Source organism: Aspergillus nomiae (assembly GCF_001204775.2).
Source record: "Aspergillus nomiae NRRL 13137 chromosome Unknown contig00091, whole genome shotgun sequence".
NCBI lineage: Eukaryota > Fungi > Ascomycota > Eurotiomycetes > Eurotiales > Aspergillaceae > Aspergillus > Aspergillus nomiae.
This window is the reverse complement of record NW_015378146.1, coordinates 57328-82849: the sequence shown is the minus strand read 5'-3', so window position 1 is coordinate 82849 and position 25522 is coordinate 57328. Positions and strand designations below refer to the sequence as shown.

At 48.8% G+C, this 25522-nt stretch overlaps 7 protein-coding genes across 7 annotated transcripts; 6 read left to right on the top strand and 1 right to left on the bottom strand.

Moving 5' to 3' along the window:
- Window positions 1-69: 69 nt before the first annotated feature.
- Window positions 70-3650, top strand: ANOM_004812 (tRNA (34-2'-O)-methyltransferase regulator RTT10; the record flags this gene model as incomplete). The annotated part of the gene is made up of 3 exons (XM_015550069.1): window positions 70-87; window positions 141-2867; window positions 2919-3650. 3 exons carry the CDS (start codon window positions 70-72, stop codon window positions 3648-3650), a joined length of 3477 nt encoding a protein of 1158 aa, XP_015408042.1.
- Window positions 3651-4088: 438 nt separating this feature from the next.
- ANOM_004811 (uncharacterized protein) lies at window positions 4089-5365 on the top strand (the record flags this gene model as incomplete). Its single annotated transcript, XM_015550068.1, has 3 exons — window positions 4089-4158; window positions 4224-4862; window positions 4944-5365. Coding segments are annotated over 3 exons (1131 nt in total), but the record flags the coding sequence as incomplete, so codon positions are not given.
- A 769-nt stretch (window positions 5366-6134) lies between these two features.
- Window positions 6135-7258, top strand: ANOM_004810 (putative cellulose-binding GDSL lipase/acylhydrolase; the record flags this gene model as incomplete). Its single annotated transcript, XM_015550067.1, has 5 exons — window positions 6135-6238; window positions 6293-6375; window positions 6434-6683; window positions 6740-6995; window positions 7055-7258. The coding sequence occupies 5 exons, from the start codon at window positions 6135-6137 to the stop codon at window positions 7256-7258; spliced, it is 897 nt and encodes a 298-aa protein (XP_015408040.1).
- Window positions 7259-8157: 899 nt separating this feature from the next.
- On the top strand, window positions 8158-9510 carry ANOM_004809 (glycoside hydrolase family 5 protein; the record flags this gene model as incomplete). Its single annotated transcript, XM_015550066.1, has 6 exons — window positions 8158-8254; window positions 8326-8384; window positions 8458-8610; window positions 8664-8728; window positions 8808-8905; window positions 8981-9510. 6 exons carry the CDS (start codon window positions 8158-8160, stop codon window positions 9508-9510), a joined length of 1002 nt encoding a protein of 333 aa, XP_015408048.1.
- A 1495-nt stretch (window positions 9511-11005) lies between these two features.
- ANOM_004808 (SUR7/PalI family protein) lies at window positions 11006-12145 on the top strand. The gene is made up of 2 exons (XM_015550065.1): window positions 11006-11240; window positions 11297-12145. Exons 1-2 carry the CDS (start codon window positions 11103-11105, stop codon window positions 12134-12136), a joined length of 978 nt encoding a protein of 325 aa, XP_015408049.1. The 5' UTR covers window positions 11006-11102; the 3' UTR covers window positions 12137-12145.
- Window positions 12146-12919: 774 nt separating this feature from the next.
- Window positions 12920-16634, bottom strand: ANOM_004807 (uncharacterized protein; the record flags this gene model as incomplete). Its single annotated transcript, XM_015550064.1, has 2 exons — window positions 12920-16426; window positions 16485-16634. 2 exons carry the CDS (start codon window positions 16632-16634, stop codon window positions 12920-12922), a joined length of 3657 nt encoding a protein of 1218 aa, XP_015408050.1.
- Window positions 16635-17336: 702 nt separating this feature from the next.
- ANOM_004806 (1-phosphatidylinositol-3-phosphate 5-kinase FAB1) lies at window positions 17337-24941 on the top strand (the record flags this gene model as incomplete). The annotated part of the gene is made up of 3 exons (XM_015550063.1): window positions 17337-22962; window positions 23022-24762; window positions 24818-24941. 3 exons carry the CDS (start codon window positions 17337-17339, stop codon window positions 24939-24941), a joined length of 7491 nt encoding a protein of 2496 aa, XP_015408051.1.
- Window positions 24942-25522: the final 581 nt, after the last annotated feature.

The following is a 25522-nucleotide window of genomic DNA, read 5'->3' as shown; positions in this document are numbered from 1 at the left end:
TTGAGCATCAGGAAACATTTCATTCAAAAACTCACGGCCTTGCAAACTAATGTCTTGTTCCTTGCCTCAATGCATCCACCGCTCGAGGTTGGTGATCGATATTCAATACCGCACAATGCAACCGCTAATCCCACCCTTAGCACATAGATGTCTGCCTCCCTGTAACTGCACTGAAAGCACTTAATTTGGGAGATGCAAGACTTATTTTGCAAGGACAAGGGCCGTACTCTCGCCTAATTGATGATGGGAGTGGCAAAATATTGGCCGAATTAAAGACCTTCAAACGAAACAACGTTCATGGGTTCATAGTTCTGGATCAGAAAGACGAGAAAACAGGTAATTCATACGTGCAATTTCTAGCCTGGGGAGGTGAATCGTTGAGAATTATCGACTTGTATTTTGCTAGAAGTGAGGCTGCTGAAAGCCCTGAGGTGTCCTTGACTCCAGTCAGTGCGGAATATCTAGCACCAGATTGGATTCTGGCTGGGTGTGCGCCTGACTCCATAAATGGAGTGGATAGAGCTTACGTGCTGACTGCCCATAATAGTCTCCTTGGGCTTTATGTGGTGCATGGAAGCTCGCCGACATATCCAAAATCGATTCATCTTCAGCAGCTCGTTGCTGGAGTCAAGTCTATCCTCTACTCAGCTGAAACTATATCATATTCGGCGTCGCGCGTGCTGATTGCTGCTGGAACCGTCTTTGGTGAGGTGATAGTCTGGTCTTGCTTTCTAGACGAAAGTGTGCATCTTAGACCCAGTGCTGTTGGCTCCATCCATCATTTCTTCACAGGCCATGAGGGATCTGTTTTTGGGGTTCGGATATCTCCTGCAATTGCCTCTTTACCTGGTCGCCCCAATGGACGGCTCCTGGCGAGTTGTAGCGATGACAGAACAGTCAGGATATGGGATATCTCAGACTGTGAGCATGCGTCCCCTAACGATCCTTCAGCCTATTCGACGGATGGTTTTGAACTTCGAAGCACCGGCTTTGGTGGAGCAGCTATTGGCGATGGCCTCGGCTCGGAATCCTGTGTGGCGAGCGCCTTTGGCCATAAAGCTCGGATATGGAGTGTGCATTTCTTGCCTACAGGAGCTGAAGATCGGCCCAGTATGAGCCTGCTCTCACGTGGCGAGGATGCAACTTGTATAGTTTGGAATCTCAGTTGGGAGCCATCTTCATCCCCGAGGCCGAAGTTTAGTTTAGGCCAAATCTCTTCCTGGCATAACCATACCGGAAAGCATATCTGGTCCCTATGCATGCGCAGCACTGCTAAGGATACAACGGTGTATACTGGTGGTGCCGATGGTGCTGTAAAAAGTTTCAAGGTAGAGGCGGATGCGGAATGTGGACTTGTTTTGCCGAACAGAAACAACAGCATTACTGCCTCGGCTGGTCCTGGAATGTCTCAATCTAGGGTCGATAAATCAGTTAGGGCGTTCACCTTTGTTACACCAGAGCATTTCCTAACTACCACTATACGTGGCGAGGTGCAGGTCTGTTGGATCAGCGCGGAGGCTTCGACTGAAAGCATCATTCTCAAGGAAACACTGTTCCTTGAAGAAGATCTCTCATCTTATTGTGCTATAACTTCCCTACCACAGTGTGGCATTGCGCTTTTGGGCAATTCACAAGGATTAATCCGACTTTACAATCACAACACCAGATCACTGCTCAGAATTGTCGAAAGTGGCCCAAGGCCATTGGTGCTATTTGCCCTTGATTATAAACGTGGTGCTTCCGATTCGCATGAGACCCTGTTCTTCATCTCATCCCACCATGAACAAGGCCATTTGAGTCTAGTCAAGATATCACTATCAGAAGGCGAGGTATCGCAAATGGAGACCATAACTTTAGCTCTTCCTCACAGTTTTGGAGTAACTTGCGCATCCTTGATTTGTGGCAACCAATATGTGGCTCTAGGAAACACCCACGGTTCCCTTGTCTTATATCGCGTTGCGAACACGATGCCTATTCAGCAACCCATCTGGAATCGTAAGATACACTCTCGGGAGGGTATCAGTTGTATATCGTCGTTTTCATCGCTTTATGGAGAAAACAGCCCTTCCCTGAATTATTTCTTGACTTGTGGTCGATCTGGAGTCTACTGTGTCCACGAGGTGGAGGCCGAGGAAGATCCACAAAACTTGCCTACAGTTCGGACGATCCATCGCTCCAATGCTACTCGGACCATTGAAATAGAGGGTGCTTACATTGACAGACAATCCAAGGATCTTATGCTGTATGGGTTTCATGGGAAAGAGTTCGTTCTGTGGAACGAGACCACACAATCCGAAATTGTCAGACGCTTATGTGGTGGTGCGCATCGGAGATGGGCCTTCCAACCTAACCCGGATGAGCCTGGGTCCGGCATGTTTATATGGCTCCAAAAGAACCTCAATGTTCTTCAGACTCGGGGTGATGCTAACCGTACTTTGCGTGCGGGAGCACATGGAAGAGAGATCAAGGCCATGGATGTAGCTCACACGGCAGACGGCCCTCTCTTTGCAACTGGGGCGGAAGATACTATCGTGCGTATATTTGCACCGACAGAGCCAAACGAAGAAAAGCTGTGGGGCTCCTTTAAGTGTCTGCGGGTCTTGAAAAAGCATCAGGTCGGACTGCAGCAAGTTCGCTGGTCAAAGAAGGGAAACTATCTCTTTACAAGTGGCGGGAGCGAAGAATTCATCGTTTGGCAGATTCGATCGATTCCCTTGTTTGGGCTTGCGACAAATGCAGTAGCCTCAGTCAGGGATGATCCGTTCTCTGATCTTCGAGTGACCAGTTTTGATGTGTTGCAGGTGGATGAGAATAGCTCGGATGGCAGCTTCCTGTTCTGCCTAGTATATTCTAACTCCACACTGAAGGTAAAAGAATTGGTGGCCATTTCTCTCTTCTGCCAAGCTAAACTTTTGTAGATATTCCACTATTCTTCGACGGTCGATGGTGGCAACTTCACCTTACTGGCCGAGGGCACATATACAAGCAATTGCCTCACCGAAGCATGCTTCCTACTGCGCGACTCCACCCTGAGCTTGCTGACGGCATCTACAGATGGATATTTCACATTCTGGAACTTAACCTCGGTCTTGGAGCCGTACTACACTATCTCTTCGGCTCTTCGCCTGAAACAGCCCATCGGCACGTTTCCAATTACGCCGGGGAATATCTCATGCGAATACAGATACCAGACTCATTCGAACAGTATCAAATGCCTGGAGCTTGCTCATATATCGGATGCAGTTTCTCTTGTCGTTGCTGCCGGTGACGACAACGCACTAACACTCTCCCTTCTGAACACAAACTTCACGAGCACTGAAGCTGGCGATGCTACCACAATCACAATCCCCGACGCCCATGCAGCATGTATCACAACAGGCAAGATACTCAAGCAACGCCAATGTCCGGACATGGGAACAATGCAGGCCGTCATTGCTACTTCCGGTAATGACCATCGGGTCAAGATCTGGTGCGCCGAGGTAGATGCTAAGAAGATTGGAGCGGACGCAATACAAGTGCAAATGATAGCAGATAGATACAGCTCCGTAGCCGACATATCATCTCTGGGTCTCATTTGCGAGGCGTCGGGAGAGACCAAGCTTCTTGTCTGTGGTGTTGGCATGGAAATGATGGGCATCCAACTACCTTAACTTGTGCAACCTTGGTTACGATGTGATGTTTGCATGGATTGGATACAGAAAATATAGAGTTTCAGTATATATCAAGGCAGTTCTCTAACCTAGTATACTACTAATCTAGGATAACATCAGTGTATAAGCAGAATATGTCCTGTGAATGTAGGTGATAACCTGGGTGAGTATGCCGAGAACACATTCATGTCGCCGCAGCGATATGGTTACAGACATGCAGGCATGTGCTAAACTCCCTACCAAACTCATCTCACACCTTACCAATTTGCAATCCAGTTCACATCAAGATGCAGTTCTTCAGTCTGAAGGAGAGATACCATGCGGTACGCATGACGCTCATCACACGTTGGCGTGTATGTAAACAAGCATGCCGCCAGATATTCAGACAAGATAGACCCTCAAACCCTACCATCTCTGTGGTGGGAATGGCAACACAATATGGTTCCACGCTCCTTCAGCGAGATTTCCTCCAGGAACTCTTATCTTGCCACTGTCGTCATTCTCCTGCGTAAGGCTAATATATGGTCACCCTCTCCTTTCTGTGGTCGCTGGCTAACTTGCTACCCAGGGCAGCGAAGACAATGAATCTCATCGAAGGATCTGGTGTCAGGCATTTGTGCAGCGTTCTTCCTGTGGATGATCCAATCTGGTTTCAGCAGACGTTACCCACCATCACAGATACCGATGCTCTCTTCAAGGAACACGCCATTTCGCTAGTTTCTCGTGCTGCAAAGAGTGCCATTGCAGAATGGGGCGGTTCCATGCAGGACATCACTCATATTGTAGCTGTGACCTGTACTAACACTGCAAACCCGGGTTTTGACATCACCATATGTAGTACACTTGGCCTTCGTCCCACAGTCCACCGCACTCTGTTGCATGGCCTCGGCTGCGCCGGTGGAGTTTCAGCCTTGCGCATTGCCCATGACCTTCTCGCCGGGGCGGCTCTTCAGGGGCTGCCGGCGCGAGCTCTTGTTGTCTCGTGCGACTTACCGACTCTTTTTGCCCGTGCAGAGCTCCACCGTATCAACGTGGACCAGGAAGTGGGATTTGGACTGGGCCGATTCAGCGACGGCGCGTCTGCCTTAGTGCTCACCAACTGGATACGCACCCAAGTACTCGAAAGAGCCCCCATCTGGAATTTACTCGGGTTCCGAAGCGTGATCATCAATGAGTCTGAGGGATACAGTGAGCTGAACGTTGGGCCTTTGGGTGAGTACATCTGTTCCTCCACTGTAATACCTAGTCTCCAATGATCTCGCGGTTTTGCCTAATGAACTTCTCATCACCAAGGATTCAAACCGAATATTTCGACTTTTATCCCCAGACTCGTCTCGACGGAGTTATTTTCCAATTTCACGGCACTCGTCAACTCCGTTCCAAGCCTTCACACTGATCCCGCTCGTGAGTTGCCGAACTCCTACAATTGGGCTTCAGATTTCCCCGGTCGTGCTTCCTTGAAGTATGCTCAAGGAGCATTGGATCTCCGGAAGTCCAATCTGTTCCATAGCCACGCAGTCTACAGGTCTAGGGGCAGTACGATATCCTCTTCTGTGCTGAACATACTCGATTTTATGAGGCACCAGGGCAATGGCACTGAGCATAGCGCAAACGGAAGAGACAGAGTCATCGCGTTGGCAATTGGACCGGGAGTTATCTTGGAGATGGCAGTTCTGCACAAAGCCTCCACAAAGAGCATGCGATATGCGGCACTTTGGTGCGAGTGATTACTACTTTAACTCGTGGAGCAAGCTTTGTGACTGCTGTTTTGTTGGATCTCGATTATGGCTTGTACTGATTTCGGGGCTATGTGTTGTACCAAGTTAGCTCTTTCAATGCAATCACATCCAACTGATGAACATTACCTATATTGTGCTAGTCTTGAAAGTAATAGTCTTTTCCCCGCACACAGGATATATTCAAAACGATTGACCGCGAACCGCCGCTATACCTCTGCAGCCAATACGCTATCGTGGTGGATGAAGGTTGATATAAAATGCCGTGACCAAAACAGCCTAGGGTCCGAACCCCACCGGCAGTTGAAACAACGTCTTAACAACTGCATCCATCAATTGCGATCTTCGCTCTCAATTTCCCCCCCGGGGGTAAAGAAAACACTGTTCTTCAACGCGCTGCGTCTCGGTGAAATTATTTCCGGCACCTAACGAGACCACACCTCCCAGCGAGACGTTCCGGGTAAATGGAGCTTTGGTCTCGGTCGCCGATGGACTCCACCTGGTAGTACTGAATGGATAATGACTTACCTCTCTTCAAACATGCATTCCTTAGTTATCATTGATCGAGCGCCCCCTGTGACGTTCTCGGTGGAGTGTATAAGTTAGGTTTGCCGGCCCGTGAGCATGCATGTCTATAAAAGCGTGGACGGAGACCCTACGCTCCTGCAAGAAGAAGAGCAGCTGTTTCCAATCAACTAGGCATCTTTGCGGACAGTATCTCTTTACCATACTAAACCGTATCTCCGCCATGAAGTTTCTCACCTCCTGGCTCATGGCCAGCGCCATCTCCACGGTTGCTGCGCGCCCGTGGCCGAGAGCTGTAAACACTACAAGTACTTACTTCTTTACATTGTATGGAGAAAATCTCCTCACGGGGCTATTCTAGACCACTAACTTGACACAAAGTGGCAACTCATACACGCAGACCGGCTTCAGCACCACTGGAGAACAACCCTCTCCTTCGAATCCCATGGGAAACCCCACCTTGGGTGAGTGTTGAAGCGTTGCCCCCGATGGTGGCATCCGTATTATTGACGTCAAGACCAGGAACCGGCACCACCACCGGGGGTGAAAACTGGGTTGGCTATCTGACGACGGCGGAGAATGCGTCCCTCGTCCTCTCGTACAATCTAGCCGTGGGCGGTGCGAGCATTGATAATTCACTCGTTCAGGGATCCACAGACGTGGACCTTGCGTCCCAGGTCGACATCTTCGACCAAACATACAGCAACAAGCCGGCTTCTGCGCCCTGGTCGGCGGAGAATTCCGTGTTCGGGTTCTGGATTGGAATCAACGAGTATGTCCCGTGAACTCGTTTGAGAAAATAGGTCCCGTACTCACTGTTGGGCTTAGCATCGGCAATGCATTCTATAACACCGATGCCGACACGCTCACCCCGACGTTGATCGCACGGCTTGCTTCGCTGGTGGAGCGAATCTACAGCGCTGGAGGTCGCAAATTCCTTTTCCTCAATGTACCTCCTACGAGCCGAAGCCCCATGTTCATTAACCAGGGCGAGGCCACCGTTGAGCAGCATGCCGCTTATTTGGCCGTTTATAATAAGAATCTTGAGTCGATGGTGGAGGGGTTCAAAACCAACCATACAGACGTAAGTATAGTCGCGGTGTGTTAAGAGCATTTGGAGACTAACCGAGCCTGTTGCTAAAGGTTACTGTCGCACTCTACGATTCCTGGTCTTTCATGACGAAGATCCTTGATAGTCCCACTGACTACGGTTTCCCCGATGCTACTTGCATCAATGACGACGGTTCCTCCTGTATCTGGTGGAATGACTACCATCCTTCTGCGAAATATCATCAGCTCCAGGCGGAGGATATGAAGGCCGTTCTGCAACCTCTGGGGGCATGGTAGCTTAGGGGATGTCCACTGTACATAAGCTTATTGGTTTTGATTGGATGTGTAAATGAAAGTGTTTTGTTGGGCATCATTGCTGTTCGCGTAGTGTCTATCGCTGTGTTTCTACGTCTTGTCAACTGAGCATTGAGACAAGACCTTGATACTCTGGTTTAATTTAGAGTCACAGTACTTACACGTGTATGGCTTAGAAAAAACATACGATAGATCCTTGCATATTTTGGTTTCATGTCGGAAGCATCGTCACGATGCATATGACAGTAAATGCTACAAAGGACACGAAAACCTAGAAATATGCAAGCAAGCCTGAAGAGACCATACCCAGAAAGGCACGGACTGGCAAACACTACTGCATCTCCTCAGCTTTCTTAGGCTGTCGATCGCTGTCACGCGTACCTGAAGATTTCATCTCCGTGGCGTTTCATCCAAGGGCCAAGACGGCAAAAGGGAACCCTAAATAATTTCCAACTTTTGTCCCCGGATAATTCTGATACTCGTTGACTGATCTAGTCGCTGCTCTGCCACCCCACTCTTCAGATAATTGATTAAACGTGGGTCTTGTTTTCTCGACAACCGAGATGTTAATGGCTTTGCATTCCCCACGGGCCGAAACCCCGATATCCAGCGTGTTCGTTCCTGATCGGCATGTTTCAAGTCATGAATTCCACGAATCAGTTCATGCTATCCATGGTAAAAGGAAGAAGACCCGGCGCAAAGATGTTGTGAATTATTAACTTCTTCCGGAGCCGATTGAGAGGACTGATCGGACTTTTGTATATATAATCCAGTCAGTTCCCCGTCCATGAGGGATTGTTGCACAAGCAGTTGATCTGTTGTCGATCCTTCTATATTCTTCTCCTTTGTCCTCGTTTGTTGCATTCCGAGCTCTCGTTACGATGAAATTCCAGAACCTCTTCTTTGCTGCTGTAGCTGGCTCTGCGGTTGCTGCTCCTCTGGCTAAGGAGCAGAAGAAGAGGGATTCAGTTTTCCAATGTTCGTTAGACCCGTTTTCTCTTCGTTCCTCAGATTTTATTGTGAAATAACTGTGCTAACAAGCAATGCAGGGTTTGGCGCCAATGAGTCGGGAGCTGAATTCGGCGAGAACAACCTCCCTGGCGTATGGGTATGTGGCCTCGAGCAAATGATCACCATGCGCAATGAGATGTCTGTTCATCAACTGAGTGTAATTGCTACAGGGTACAGATTATATCTTCCCGGATGTCTCGGCCATTACCACCCTGATTGATAAGGGGATGAATATATTCCGTATTCAATTCAAGATGGAGAGGTTGGTTCCAGACTCGATGACGGGGGCATATGATGAGGCCTACCTGACGAACTTGACAACAGTAAGTGGCTGATCCGCCCAGAGAAAGATCTAAGGTGTTGACGAGACTTACAGGTGGTCAATGCCGTCACTGATGCGGGTGTGCATGCTATCCTGGATCCCCATAACTATGGCAGATTGTGAGTATCTCGAAGGCCACAAACTAGTGTATCGGAGAGAGTTAAAACATGGCAATGACGTCTAACTTGATCGTGACAGCAATGGCGAGATCATTTCCACTGCATCAGACTTCCAAACATTCTGGAAGAACCTGGCAGGACAGTTCAAGAGCAACTCTTTGGTTATCTTCGATACCAGTAAGTCGGCCCAATCGATTTCATTCCCAAGATCGCATTGAGCTGGATAATATTGATTCTAACACCAACTTGCAGACAATGAATACCATGACATGGACCAAGAGCTGGTTTTGAACCTCAACCAAGCCGCCATCGACGGGATCCGAGAGGCTGGCGCCACGGAGCAATATATCTTTGTTGAAGGTAACTCGTGGACCGGGGCCTGGACCTGGACCGATGTGAACGACAATATGAAGAACTTGGAGGATCCCCAGGACAAGATCGTCTACCAGATGCACCAGTATTTGGACTCGGATGGGTCAGGTACCTCCGAGGCCTGCGTGTCTGGTACGATTGGCCAGGAGCGCGTCACCAGCGCTACTCAGTGGCTCAAGGACAACAACAAGGTCGGTATCATCGGCGAGTTCGCCGGTGGAAACAACGACCAGTGCAAAACCGCCGTGAAGGGAATGCTGGATTATCTGGCGGAGAACACCGACGTGTGGAAGGGTGCGCTTTGGTGGGCCGCTGGTCCATGGTGGGGGGATTATATGTACAATCTGGAGCCTCCAAGTGGAGTTGCGTTCACGGGAATGATGGACGTTCTGCAAGCATACCTGGGATAGGAACACTGCGAAGGACAGGGTGTGAGATGATCTCAGGTTGTCATTCTTGCCATTCCGGTGCTGAGCACATTGCGGATAGTTCTATTTCAAAATATTCTAAATTTCACGGTCGGCAAAAGAAAACGGCAAAGTACGTCTGTACACGTAAATCAAGTTGTTGACGGTTCAAGCGATAGACTCGGGAATCCTTCTGACATGAATGGAATGACCCACCGATTCGTAGGGCATAGACCAAGAAGCACAGCCCCGGTCCGTGGATGGGTACGAGTCTAACCCTGTACAGTCATCTGGTGGCCAAGCGTGGATTAATAATGGGATTTTTTTTGTCAAGAGACACAGGAATCACTCCACTATGTCGGCAGTGTCGTTCAATTAAAGAGATGCCTAAAGGTTAACCGTTAGCTTGAACTCGCAAGTGCCTGGTCCTTGCATGCATCTATTGCTTACCTACAGATGCTGCTGACCAGTCTCTGACTGCGCGATCACCATGATGGTACTGGTCAAAAATGACGTGAATGAATCGTTCAGAACAAGTTCCATTGATGTATGGAATGAATTCCCCCGCCAAAATTTCACTTTGAGGCTGAAATGAGGTGCCTGATTGATCCAGTGGGAGAATTTTGTTGGATCCAGTGGAACGGGAAGGGATCCAATCTTTCTGCTTTCCCTGATCTGGTATGCCGTGGACTGCCTTAAGGCAGCAAGCAGATCTTTGAGAAAGGTACGGAGCACAGAGTACTCCGTCACAGTAGTAGTACTCAGTTTGTTTGTGGTATGGAACATGTCAAGCTGCCAAGCTTGAAATAAGGAAGCCTGCCTGCGCCTTCCACTAAGTAGTCTAGAAGGATGGTTATTTTAATACGAAGGCCGTGTTGTGGTCCACCATGCCTCAGATCAGTTTCAATTTGACAACTTTAATTCCGATTGTGGTTCTCTATTCTGATTCTGATTCTGAAGACTTCCGATCGTTCAAGCGGCAGATAGGGTACCAGATAGGGATAGTCTGCTTTTACAAGGGATCGACGACGACTTCCTAAGAAATCTCGTAATGCTAAGACGACGACGCGTAGGACTCCAGCCACTTATGACGTGGCGGTAGGGCTGCGGTGACCCCGCCACGAGGCTCGAGTGGCCCCGATCCGGTTTAGCGCCATACGACTGGTCCCGTTGGACTCGTATGGTAAATAAACCGTCCCGGAGTTGCGGTGGAAACCTCGCATGCATTTATAGAAACAAAGCGTGGCGTAGTCCTCCACCGGATCCCCTGATTGGCCTGACGATCCGCAACAAAATAAAAAATTAAAAAAAACTCACCTGCGCCTCCCCAGCAAAGGAAAGTTGATACTGGGGGACTGACGATCATCGGGCAGCCCATCTTAAAAACAACGCGATTCTCTCCCGTCTGACAACTTCCTGCCATCTTATTTTATCGATTCACTCAATTTACTCTCTTAACTACCCGTCCTTTACTCACGGTCGGTTTCTTTCATCTATCTATCTCTCTCCCTTACTGCCGTCACATCCACCGGAATCTTCGCCATACATCTACTTAGATTCACACATAGAACAACTTCCACATCAGCACCGTCATCATGGGTAAAGGCGGTCGGGTTTTGTGTATTATCACGCCGTATGCACTCACCATCGCTTCGTTGGTATGCCTCATCATCGTCGGGCTGGGCTGCACAAATTCTGGCTCAAGCACATTAAATGACCTCTACTTCTTCCGGGTAGGCTTATTTCCCGTCTCGTGCGATCGGGGAACCCCGACTAACAATATCTTCAGGCCGATCTACAAAACATGACAACAACCGCATCGAGCAAAAGTACAGTATCCCAAGCTCTCTCCGATGCCGGTGTGACCGTTTCAGATGGAGATATCTCCGCGGCCTTGGAACAGGTTCAGAAGCAGTTTGACCTTAAGGACTTTTACAACATTGGTCTGTGGGGCTACTGTGATGGAAACATCACCAACGACAAGTTCGAAGTTTCGGAGTGCTCGAAGCCTAAAGGAGAGTTCTGGTTCAACCCCATCGAAGTCTGGAACTTGGAGGAGACCGGCGTCGAGAATGGCCTCCCCAGTGGCCTGCGCAAGTCTTTGAACCTCTACAAGAACGTCTCCAAGTGGATGTTCATCGCCTATATCGTCGCCTTCGTCGCCACGGTTGTCGAATTAGTCGTCGGTGTCTTCGCTATCTGCAGTCGCTGGGGGAGCTGTGTCACCACGCTTGTCTCTGGCGTTGCTTTCCTCTTCACTGCCGCTGCCTCCGTCACCGCGACGGCCATGTTCGCCACCGTCACCGGCGCCTTCAACGAGAACCTGAAGGACTATGGTATGCACGGCAGCATGGGAAAGAACATCTATGTCACCACCTGGTTGGCTGTCGCTTTCTCCTTGGGAGCTGCTCTGTTCTGGATGCTCAGCAGCTGCTGCTGCTCCGGTCGCTCCCCCTACAACCACAAGAACACCCCCCGCGGTGTCACGGCCGAAAAGACCCCGTACACCTATGAGCCTCTCGGCCCTCAGGGCAATCAACAGGCCTCTCCCTACAATACCTCCTACCCGCCACCCCCTCCTCCTACTCAGAACCGGTCAAATGCCTATGAGCCCTTCCGCCACGTCTAAACGAAACCATACATGAGCCAACCCTTTTCAAAACAAGTCAATAAAGAAAATTCTTTCTAAAAAAATAACATGGTCATACAACTCGACCAATGACAAACTGATGATCCAATTGAGCTTTTATTGAAACATCTCAGCGAGGATCCTCATTTATGAACTTAATGCCAAGTTGCAGCATGGGCCGTTTGGGATTTGTATTGTACTTCTGTGTTTTATTATTCGGACTGGGTGGATAAATAATTCTCGCCTGTTTGCTTCGCTTGCTCTGGAATTTTACCATGGATATAGATTGATGTCAATGACATAGATACCCTCCTTCAATTTACCTTCTACTTTACATTGACATTATTCCTCACTGTGAGAAGTAACATTTTGAAATATGTCTCTAGATCTTGGAAATATCGCTTTCTGAAATGTGCTTTTGCACTCTCAATGAATTTGGATTGCATACATAGGAAGAGTATTCAGCAGTTGCTCAATGGTATAGCTTTCATTGTAAGTGTTCGATATCAGTTCGTGTTGGTACATAGAACGTAAAATATAAATACAGTCAAATCAACCCCCCCCCCCCAGTGAATATGCATCCCTCATATCACCCCGAATTAGCCATCGAGAAGCAAACGCTGATAACAAAGATATTGTCTAAAACATTAAGCCCGTCATAAGTGAAATGCAAAAGGTATTGACAAAATACATATTTCAACAAGATAAGGGTAAAGTCTGGCACGATGATTCAAAGAATTAGAGAAAGCACAGGTAGAGAGTACTCGGTGCTCAAAACAAACATCATTCTGAAGGTTTGGAATAATACGGCAGCTGAAGCACTCCCTTTTCATCTGTAGGGATGCGTGCCCAGTGGCGACGGAACTTGCGCTGAGAGAAGACATTCTGGTCTGCTTGAGCCCACTTTTTAAAGGGAGTGTCGGGGTCGTCGCACCAGCTAGGCTTTGTTGGGAAGAGATGTCGGAGGGAGAGAAACCAATTCTCGTTGGGACTCTCCGCTTCATTGGCTGCTTCTGATTCATTGTCTGAAAGGGGCGCCTCAAGCGCTGTGGAGGGTTCTTCGTCCCCTAGCTCAATACTGGCTGTTTCGTGCGTTTCATCCATAAACACGTCTTCCTCGCTATTGATTTCGCTTTCTGCGACGACGGACTCGTTGCCATCTAGGTTTCTCAATGTGCTCAGCTGAGCATTCATCTCGAAGCGCAACTGTTCATCAACTTCCGAGGCTTGTTCGTCGGCTTCTGAGCGCTGTTCGCCTGCCTCAGGTTGCTGCACCTCGGCTTCTGAACGTTGTTCGGCGGTCTCCCCAGTATGTTCTTCGACCTCTGGATGTTGACTATCGCCAGGCGAACGCACTTTATTCTTCGCATGTTGAGTGGGTGACGGCATCGTAAATGACATTCTATCAACATCCGTGTCGGATTGGGTACTCTGGGTTGGTGGTCCAAAGGAGTGCGCGTGGAAGTTCGAAAATTTATCCACAAGGCTGGTAGTAAATGAAGTATCTGCCCCATTTCGAAGGAGTAATAGACCCGCCGCCGCGTCAGATAGGTCTGAAGGGGTATCTTGTGCTGCAACCACTTTGATCCCTTCTGCGGTAAGACTTCGTTTCTTATGAGTCGGTTTGGAAAAGTGTGATGTGAAATAATCTTCATACCCTAGCGATTTCGTCTCCAAAGAAAGACATTGCTCCAGGTAATGCGGATATTCCTCCAAGTGCTTGATAACGAAATCGTCCCACAAGAAAGACCGCTGTAAGCTTCCTTTGTCTCGCACGGCTTGCAATATTGCACACAGCTTTCTGAAATGTGGGAAGTCTCCGACATAGCTTGGGTAATCATTTCGAAACTTCTCATGTATCCTTTGCGCCTCCAAGTGTTCTGCAGAGTGACGAATATAATCCTGGCGACGAGAAACGAGACCAGAAGCTGGTCTGGTTTCCCCTACAATGCCTGCATCTATATTCTCGTCCTGCGTGAATTTATGTCTTTTTGAAGAAGGTGCCTGTTCCTGTTCAACCTCAATGTTGGATGCAGGGCGCTTTAAAGATGATATTTCACTATGCCCATGCGTGTCACGTGCTAGATCCTGACTTGGTACTAACTCAGGCCCTTTCTCCTCGAACTCCATTGACGAGATCACTTCGTCATGAGATGAAAATGGCTTAGAGGAATCCAGAGATTCGAGTGTAGACCTAGGTATAAGAGCATTTGAGTCATGCTCTTTAGGTGCGGAAGAGTCGAAGACAAGGGCAGTGTGGGAGTTAGGAGTTGCATCTGGCATCGACCATTCACCGGTACTCATCTGTGTCCCGAGAACGCCAATATCATTAGTTTCACCAGCTTCATCGATCCTTGAGGCGTTTGTAGTCTGGGTGCCTTCTATATCATTGTCGTTAGTTGCGTATGTGTTGAAGATGCGTGATTGAGACGACGATTTGGCCACCTGGGATGATGACTGTTCTATGTCGTGCGATTCCAGACCGGCTTTATCCTTGTCCAGCCTCGCAGAACGTAGGTGTCTGAGATTAGCTAAAGGTGTTTCCAAAACTTGCACATGTCCTCGTGCGGGAAGCGAAGATCCGGAACTGACGATTCCTTGCTCCGACTGGTTGGTAAAGTTCGATTGTTGTGACCCACCAAGTGGACAAGGAACGGACGTATCCATGATTGAATCTTCGCTTTCTGCGTCAGATTCCTCTTGGATTTTGAGTCCAGCAGCCCTGGTATTGTTATGCACAGGTTTAGAGATATGTTCCTCGTTCGCACTGTTTTCAAACGGCGAATTCTTCATGGGTAGATCATTGCCCTCTTGGACTGCGGAAGTCGCTCGCCTGTCTCGCTGATTTTCGCGCACTGGCATCGAACCGGCTTCCTTTGGTTGCTTCTCTTCTCGTGTGCTGCTCGGTCTTGTAATACGTACGCCGTTGCGCTTCTTTATGGCCCCCGTCACAGGACTACTGTCTGCCGGTAGTTGTCGAGGACGGGAAACACGTTCAGGAGAGCTCTCAGACCATTCCGAGGTTACGGGTTCATCATCAGATTCTGCATTCGTTTGAGCTGTAGAGCAGTTGATATCTGGCGAAAGTTCACGAGACTCAGCCCGCTCGGTCTCGAAGCCCCCTAGCCCTTCCCGTCCACTTAAACGACTCCTCTGCAGCGCAATTTGATTCCACTGGGCTAAAAGTTCAGGTGGTACATGACCCTTGATGGAGTCCCCGTGATCGGGTGGTACCCATTGACGAGTGTGCTGTTCAAGTAATATGACTTGATTTCTGGGTATCCTAATGTCCCTAGGCTTGATACCAGTCATACCATACCAGGGGTCGGTGTGACTAGAGCTTGAATTCTCGGATGGATGCTTCGTTTCAGGTAGCTTTTGTTTTGGTGATGACCGTGACGATGTGATGTTTTCATGATCCTGTCCATGTTGTACATCTATCTTGCCTGTCTTTCCCCCATCGGTTTCCGTGGTTGGCAACTCATGACCTGCATCGTATCGTGCCTGGGAAGCTGTGTGACTATTATGCGGAGTAAGACGTATCAGTTCAGATTGAGAGTCTGACACAGATTCCTGAGCTCCTTCAACACGAGGAATATCACTGCAGCTTTTAGCATCTTCTGGGATATTTTCTCGTACCTCGGTCCTGTCAGGATATTCGTCGTTGACTGAAATGGCAACAGTTTCATGCTCTCTATTATCTGGCAACCCACTGTCGGCCGGCTTGGTATGAGATTCCAAGTATCCAAGTAGCGCATTCGAAACTGCTGGGCTGCGCCTAGTTTGAATTACGGGCGTTATGGACGGTACTCCCGAATCAACGAAGGATGTCTGAGCCTGGGACTGTAGAAACTGCTGTGAGACATGGTTTCCAGAGACGTCGTGAGTTTGAGATTTTGGAGAGTCATCCAAGGAATACGCCTTTGGCGAAGTCGCAGCCCGGTGGCTCTCCCGAGGCTTGATGGTTTCGAGAACTTTCTTCATAAAGCCTCGTATCCTTGCACTCTTCTTAATTGATTTGCCTTGTGGCGCGCCTTTGTACTTGCCCTTGTGCCACGCAATACGAAGATTCCTAACGTATAAATAAATTTTCGGAGCAGACATGGCATATTCGAGCACTATTTCATAGTCAAGTAGCTGGGCGAAATGATTTAGAGTCATGTCTCTGTTTAATGGACGCTGGCCCGTCTCCCTTCTGAGTGCCTCCAAAGACTCGTTTGCTAGCACTGCTTCGATCTGAGTTTTGAAGTCCGTTAATGTTGCCACACTCCTGCCCTCGCTTTGTTCCCACTAAAAACAATAGTGAGGTGGTTAGAATATAATATACCTTCAATGACTGGAAGCTTACATTGAGAACTATAGTGCACTGTGGAGAGTGATGGGCAAAACGAAGATTACTGCCATCGTCCACGAATTCCGAGCTGTCCATCTGCCCCTTGATGTAACGGGAAAGAAGGTCTTCAACCAGTGGCGTAACCCACGAATTCATTGAAGTCATTGTGTAGAAGCAGAAATTGCGTCAGAATAGAAAAGTGTCATGGTCTGGTATACAATAGTCCGGTATAACGCATGATTGTCAGTCAAAATGCGGGAGGGACTTTTCTTTTAGACAGGTTGATTAGATAGAGAGTGGCCATAATATACATCATAGTTCAGAGAACTGCATCATCCATCCCAAGTGCTATTCATTCTTAAAGCATAAGGGTGAATCGATATATAAGGCGATGTTACCTCATGGATACTAGTAGTGTCTTTGTTCTTTCCTCCTTTCGGACTCGACGCGGTTTTAGACGCGCCTCACCGCCCAGGGATCACACCAGCCACAGCTACCTGCTACGCCACCACCACCACGTCATTGGGCAGCATGTCACGGGCATTTTGGCGGGCATCGTGCATGGAAAAGAAAAGCATCGGTCAATCTGTGTCTCACCCCTCAAACGCATCTGTGCAAATCTTCATATCTCTTTTAAACTATAACTGATTGAAATCTGTGGTATATTCCTAAACCATGCGGAGCCAATCTTCCTATGCATGGATACGCTCAACACAGTCTCCAATCAGTTCCCTTCACGACCGATCGAGGTAGATGCGACGGACGTTTGCGATTATTTAATCTTTACTGAGCCAAAAGTGATTTGCCTACGACGTCTAGCCTTCGAAGCTCTGCATTTCTCATCCGTCTAGATACGGCAAAGCCTTGATGGCTTCACAGCAGTCTCAAGGGACGTCAAGTCCATCCGCATCATCGATCTTTCTTCCGCTAGGACGACGGGGCTCTCGGGCATCTTTATCAACACACGCCGAACGGAAGGGCCTAAACGCTGCACTAGACCAGATTCATACGGCAGCTTATCAGTCCGATTCTCTTACCACATTTAACGACTTTACCAATCCACCCGCTCCCACTTCTGCGACTGAAGAAAAAAGCTTCTCAGGCGAGCTACAAGGAGGCTTGAGTGGGTTATATAGTCGGTTTCGAACATCTGTGGGCGGGGTCAGGGACATTGTAAGCGGCGTGGGAAGATCGCTAGACAGATCCTCCACTGAGGACCATGGAATAAGAAGTCCTCCGTCGGAGCGCTCCGTCTCGAAATCTGCTCATGGCTCGACAGCTTCCATACCGGATTCTCAGCAGTACCTACCGGGTTCATCTCAGGGCTCAAGATTACACTCACCAACGTCTGTAACTCACCAATCTACGCAAGATGGCTTACCTCCACTACTGGCTGGGAAGGGTTCCAGGCTTTCGTCGAAAACTGCGAGTATATCCTCAAAGGCCTCAGTCTCACCCTCACCTGCAATGAAATCTCCTGTTGTGCCGTTGCCCAAAAGCACGACTAATTCAGTGGCTGTAGACCCGACAGTTACTGAGCTTCATGTCAACGCTATCAAGGAACCTCATAACTCGAGCAATAACTCCGTGAATCTCTCCTCTCACAGCTTTCAATCGATCGATTCAGTTAGCACAGACAAAGAAGATGGCCCTCTCACTGCGTCTATAAGCTCTTCAGGGTGGAGCCAACGAATATCACATTCCCCGGTCTTGCAGGCGAAGACCCAGCATTTCTCGCTTGAAGGCTCGGGCACTTCAGATGTTAGCAGGTCATCTACAACGAACAGTCAGGTCCCGGATAGTTTTAAGAGATCAGATAGCCAAGTCACTCATGAGTTAGATACATCAATGTCTGGTCCGGTGCGAAAAGCGAGGCATTCAGTCGAAGGAGTACACGATGGAAAAGAGAGAATCAGGTCGAATTCAGGGGCTTCGTTCAATCCAGATAAATCTGTTGCTGCTCCAGTTTCTGCAGCGAGTAATGTCTCTCAATTCCCCGGTAATACTGACAACTCGTTTCCCGATATTCAACCTCCATCTACTGCTGCGACACATATACCAGTGGTAGAGAGGGAGGGAGAATCCTCAAAGGCACTTGTCAAGAATAAACCCAAGGAAAGACTCGTTCTTCCAAGCTCGAGCCGCTTACCGGGATATGTGGTTTCTCAAGCCTCCCCAAGCGAGATATCGATGGGCTCTGCTGCTGTTACTCCGCTGGGCACAACGGTGGACTACGGCCCCAGTCAGGATGGCCGTAGCTGGCGTTCTCATGGGACTGGTGATGGTGTTATGTCTCAACTCCGGAGTAAACTGCTCAGTAAAGATTTTTGGATGAGAGATGAGAACGCAAAGGACTGCTTCCATTGCGGCGAGCCTTTCTCTACTTTTCGACGCAAGCACCACTGTCGGACCTGCGGCCAAATATTCGACTCAAAATGCACACTGCTAATCCCTGGAGACAGATTCGGCCAACCGGGCACTATACGTGTCTGCAAGCCGTGTGAAGCTATGATTAATGGGCATGATGATGATTCTTCGGAGTTCTCAGATAGCGAACAGAACCCAGTTGTGGTCAATCCTCGAGTCTCCGATCTGGGTTTGGGAAGTTACCCGCGTCCCACTGCCGACGACGATGACACGTCCTCTATAATCTCGCAATCGATAGATCATGTTATGAAAACACCAACAATGGCCATCCCGGCAACAAGACGGGCAGGTGAAGGCCATAATCGCCGGTCGGCTATCCTAGAGATCAGCCCAGATCGGCCATTAGCAAGGCCAACATCCTCAAGATCGCTCAAGTCATCTCTCAGTGGGAGGACTCATTCAATGGGTCATAAGCGCCACCACTCTCGTCAGCAGTTTATTCGAAACTTCAAGCCTTATCATGATGATCGAGCCCCCTTCCAGAGGCGGCATGTAGAGGACACTGCCCTTGAATCACGACTACCTGCATTCCACAAGGACAACATCATCGACCCAGATCTGGCACAGTACCTCTCTGATGATGCTTCGAGTGGCGACGAGCAGCCAAGCCTGCTATCAGCCGTATCAGAAGGGTCATTGTCTAAAAGCGGTGGTGACAATGAAAGAACAACGTTTGGAGGGTTTCTCGCTGCCATGAAAAAAGGCAGATCTGCATTTGGGGATAGGAGCATTGCAAACTACAGCCATGTCGGTCGCGAACCAGATGAGGGTAGCATCAGCAGCTCGAGAGCAGTAAACCTCCCTCGTCCTCGCCGGCGTAATCTTAGCGTTGCGAGCAGTGTTCACCAACGCCCCTCGCCCAGGGCGTCCAAAGACAGTGTTTTCAACCCACAAGACTCTTCAACTACTGCCCACGTATTCCCTACTGGGGCGAATACTAGCGGGTTTAAAATGACAAGAAGCTCGTCTATGAGAGGAGCTGGTGCCCCGCCGGTAGAATTGAACAAGGCTAGCCTACAACATGTTCGCAAGCTCCTCCGGCAACTTCTGAAAGACGCTTCGATACCCCATGCCCAGAGCTGGGAGACTGCTCTGCTTCCCATACTCCTGAAAGCGGCAGATGAGGTTGATCCAGACGTTCAAGGTGGCGACGATATGGATATTCGTCACTACGTAAAACTCAAAAAGATCTTGGGCGGTCGACCTGGGGATACTTCCTATGTATCCGGCTTAGTTTTCACCAAAAACCTTGCCCTCAAGAGCATGTCGAGGTGCATCCCGCAGCCGAAGATACTGATAATTGCTTTTCCACTCGAATATGCCCGTCATCAGCAGCATTTTATGAGCTTGGAGCCTGTCATTCGCCAGGAACGTGAGTTCCTCGAGAATTTAGTAAGCAGGATAGCTGCTTTACGACCTAACCTGCTCCTGGTTGAGAAGAATGTCTCTGGGCTAGCTCTAGAGTTGCTGGACAAAGCCAAAATTGCAACGGCATACAATGTCAAGTCTTCTGTTCTTGAAGCTGTATCACGATGCACCCAAACTAGGATAATCACTTCCATGGATAAACTTGTTACCACTCCTGTGACTAGCGAGTGCGGCAGTTTCGATGTCAAGACATATGTCTACAACGGACGCAAGAAAACATACATGTATTTGTCCGGCTGTCGCAAAGAGCTCGGGTGTACAATTGTTCTTCGTGGTGGTGATAGTGAAGTTCTCTCGAAGGTGAAACGGATTACCGAGTTCATGACCTATGTTGTGTACAACCTTAGGTTGGAGACTTGCCTAATGAGAGATGAGTTTGCTCAGATGCCGGCGTCATCCGAAACCGAAGCCGATAGGGTGGCCATTGATGCAGCACGCTCAAGTGTCTTAGCTACAGCGAATAACTGTGGGGAGAAATCAGGTTCCCCTCCATCAAGCCAGCAGCAGGATTCGAATGAGAAGAATGATGGATCTATCACAGAAAAGTCCACTGTTGCCAGTGAGGTCACAGAAGTGCCTGATGACGTTCCCATGCCGACGTACTACCAGGACTTCGTGCATGATAGTGAGGTAAAGATTCTCTCTGCCTCTCCGTTTGTCAAATTTGAGCCTCCTTACCTGCTTAAACGCGCAAGAGAAATGGAACGGAGGCTAGCCTACTTGAAACGCCTGCGAGACCAGAACCTTAACTTTGACCCATCATTAGATGAGAAAACTAGGTCACAAAAGTTTGTTCTTGTAACTCCTGAGATGGTCCATGAATCACCTCAAGATGCTTCCCCGAAAGTAAAAGAGGTTTTGCATGCGGCTCATGACGCCGAGTATGACAGAGCCCTGCATAACTATCAAACTCAGAAACGTCAATGGGAAGCCTATATCGCTGGAGCAGCGGGCGTTTTTGACCCATATGCACATCAGAATATTGTCGTTCTCTTCAGTCTTGTCTGCACTACGTCGTCAATTCCTTGCTCAGGCCCGGACCTTCTTGCCTTGGAGTACTATAACGAGCACGGTGATGACGCGATGTTTGAACCCGATTGTGCGCTTGGCCAATATGTTGAGGATCTATGCCTCAATGCCAATGCTATTTGCAATGTAAATGGTTGTGAAAAGCGGATGTTTGAACATCACCGTCAGTACGTACATGGAGAAGCCCAAATAAGTGTTTTCATTCAACCGTATCCTTCGAAACTCCGCGGGCTTCAGGACACAATTCTGATGTGGAGTGCCTGCAAAATATGTGGGAACGAAACCCAGGTCTTCCCTATGTCGGAAAGCACGTGGAAGTATTCGTTTGGGAAATATATAGAACTGTCCTTTTGGAGCAAGAATCTTCATGCTCGGGCTGGCGTCTGTCCGCACGATTTGCAGCGTGACCACCTCCGCTACTTCGGCTTCAAAGATGTTGCCTTACGCATCCACTACGACCCCATCAATCTACTCGAGATCATTGTTCCAAGGACACGGGTTACGTGGAAAGTTGACAACGATTTAAAGCTCAGAAATGACATTTACCTCAAGATTGAACAGCGTCTGAACAAGTTCATGCTCTCTGTCAAAGCGCGCTTGAAAGGCATTAATGTTGATAGTGTCATTCCCAAGCTAGCAGAAGATTGCAAGAGAGAAGTTGAAGCCCTAACCAAAAAGGCTAACGACGATCATTCAGCTTTAATCAAACAATTACAAGACAAGTATATCAACTCCCGTTATTGGGAGATTACTCCTCTGAACGAAGTGGCACGTTTTGCTCAGGAGAAAGTTGTTGAGTGGGATACTGCATTTGCGGAATTCGAAAAGAACTTCTTTCCTTCCGAGAAGGATATTAGGAGACTGGCAACATTGCAGTTGAAGAAAATATTTCTGGACAAGGATGCATCTGTTACTTCTCTTACCTCAACTGAAGAAGCCCTGACCACGCCTACGGAACCTGAGAGTGAGAATACCGAGGAGCCGGAAAAGCCACGGCAGATGCGTCGCATGACTTTGTCTCCGGAGAAGACGCAAGATGTCCTAGTATCTGTCGTTGAAGAACACTCAGGCAAAGAGCAAAAGGCCGAGAGCCAAGACAATGGCCCCGCGAAGGTTGAAGAAACTGATACACCCAGCCCCTCACCTGCACCAGAGGAAAGGCTGTCATCTTCTCCTGCAGACGAAGCCTTAGCGAAAAAAGAAGTGCAGCACCTGGACTTGGCGTTGCCTTCAAATCAATTTGAACAGACGCTCGTGGATGTGAATGCTCAGAGCACGGTGGATAAACCCGAAGCAGCACCATTGGAAGCCGATTCGAGTAAAGGCGCCTTGGGGGCCACCATTCCCGAGCAAGGAGACCCCCAGGCACTAAGCCAGCGGAACTGTGATGCTGAAAAGCCGATGCACTCTCCCAATTCTCCTCCAAATCAACACCGCTCAGCAATTCCACGGCCAGCTGAGGGTGTTACTAGGCGTAATGCAAAGGCAACTTCTCCACCACTGTTCCGTGCTCAATCACAGCCAGCGCAGCTCCAGAAGGAAACAGGGTATGACAGTAATCCCCTGAAAGGGTTCAGAATCACCCCTGGGAGGATTGGTGGTCGCGACGGTGCGCCTAGCCCCCCTCCTTATGAAGTGAGGTTCAAGGGCCCAGAAAAAAGCTATCAGACCGGTTCGGTTTAAATGCCTTCCGAAATGGAAGACTCACGCCCGGTCCATCTTTAATACCTCGCTCGATACCGACAAGAAAGGGTCACACGCGTGTTTCTTCTCTGGCCAAGCATTTCGAGCAATTGAGCCGAGAATTCGAAAAGGAGCGGCAACGTGAAAGAGCCCAGAGAGCCGCCAAGCGTTCACAATCTCGAGCATTCCCGCTCGCAAGTTCAAAGCCGATTGTGGAAGTGTACAAAAATGTTAGAGAGGCCGTTGAGGAACGAGAGCCTTCGGGTGAAGGGGAGGACCTCCTCTCGTCCACGTCACGGACTTCCATAGACGACTCAAGCAAAGACGGCGAAGCACTCCCAGCACAATCGTCGCAAGAAGAACAAAGAAAAGATCTTATTTCGCAAGAGCCATCAACCACGCAAGTGGAAACTGACAGCCTCATTCAGAATACGGATCCAATCCTCTCAGAGGGCGAAACAGAGGAGGTACATAGCGATGAAGATCGCTCTTCAGTGAATGGGCTACAAGTTACAGACTCAAATGAAGAACTACCCAAGATGTCACCGGAAGATGAACAACTCGACCTGAAAGAGTTCCCAAAACACGAAAGGAGCACGCTTCTGAAACTCCTAACGAACTTCTGGTCGGAGCGTTCTGCCAGTGGATGGACTCCCCTCGAATATCCACTGACTATGTCCGACCATGTCTTTGCAGATTGCGATATTATCGTACGCGAGGATGAGCCGAGTTCGCTCATTGCGTTCGCTTTAGACTCTCACGATTATAAAGAGAAGCTGGCAAGCATCCAGAGACGCTACGAGGAGCTCGATGAGAAAGACACGGATCTTGGGGAAGGGCCAGAAGCTATGAATGAAGCACGGGTTGAGCATGCTCTTTTGAGATGTACGGGGACGCACCTCAAGTATCAATTCCAGGAAGGTCAGGCAAAAATGCTTTGCAAGGTGTTCTATGCCGAGCAGTTCGATGCTTTGAGGAAGAAGTGCGGAGTTGCCGAGCGTATTGTTGAATCACTATCCCGATGTGCGAAATGGGACTCAAAGGGAGGGAAAACAAAATCCATTTTCTTGAAGACGCTGGACGATCGTTTCATTCTGAAATCGCTGTCGACTATTGAGACCCAGGCTTTCCTCAAGTTTGCTCCAGCATATTTCCAGATCATGTCTGAAGCACTTTTCCACGAGTTACCGTCCGCAATCGCAAAGATGTTCGGATTCTACCAAGTAATTATCAAGAATCCTGCCACAGGGACCGAGTTTAACTGGTTTCTCTTGTTAATGGAGAACCTGTTCTACGACCGCGTTCCGACGCGGATCTTCGACCTCAAGGGCTCAATGAGGAATCGCAAGGTACAGAGCACCGGAGAACGCAACGAGGTCCTGCTTGATGAGAACATGGTGGATTTCATCTACGAGACACCGCTCTTTACCCGAGAACACTCCAAAAAACTTCTTAGCCAAAGCGTTTGGAACGACACTCTCTTCCTGGGCCGTCAAAATGTCATGGATTATTCACTCATGATTGCCATCGACGAGAGCCGGTCGGAGTTGGTAGTAGGCGTTATTGACTGCATCCGTACCTATACGTGGGACAAGAAATTAGAATCATGGATCAAGGACCGTGGATTCGCTGGCGGAGGTAAGAATCGGCCTACTGTGACCAGTCCCAAGGAATACAAGAGTCGGTTCAGGGAGGCAATGGCCCGATACGTTCTTCAAGCCCCAAGGTTAGTCACTCCTCGTAAGATTACATGGAGCTAGTTCGCTGACAAATACTTCCAGTTGTTGGAGTCAATTCCAACAGCCCCAAATGTATCGGTACACTCCGGTTGAGCAACCTCCAGGCCAGGCACACCATGCGTTGGACGGTGACACTGCCGAAGGAAATGAATCAGGTGGTTCCTAGAGGACTATCCAGCTTAGTCTCTATGATGATGATGAAAGTACTATATGATTTACACGACACGATCCATTCATTCCTTATGAAGATAGCGACATAGCGAAGGCGTTCACGGCATCAGCATAGCGAATTGCGCATACTCTCCTTTTTAGACGTTCCTTTTTTGAGCATTTCCTTGTGGTTATCATCATTATCAATCACGAGATGTATTAATCTAATGTATTGACTGGGGCTGTATTATGAGAAACGGCGTTGTGCACTTGTGTTTCAGTGTCTTCATACGAATCCATATATATCTATGACAACTCCACGTGAAATCTGAAAAACAGTCCCGATTGATCCTCAAGTAATTCCAAAGTCTTGAAGCATAACGAGACCAAAGACAAAAAGGAAAGACAAGGCAAAGAAACCCGCCCAGGTCGCAATGCCCAGACCATATTACGTACATGGCTTTGAAACCGAAAGTCCACGACGAGTGATGGATGCTTATACTCGTTCCGTTTCACCGACCACCAGACTTCCCGAAAATCTCGGCGGAACTCGGGACACTTCGGGAATTTGATTTGCTCTCCACACCATTTCCATGC

What these genes read in the sequence shown, in the direction of transcription:
- ANOM_004808 (XM_015550065.1), top strand. Translation starts at nt 11,103, where the DNA reads ATGGGTAAAGGCGGTCGGGTTTTGTGTATTATCACGCCGTATGCACTC. An exon ending in ATGACCTCTACTTCTTCCGG is followed by an intron (nt 11,241 to 11,296) that starts GTAGGCTTATTT and finishes CAATATCTTCAG; the next exon opens with GCCGATCTACAAAACATGAC.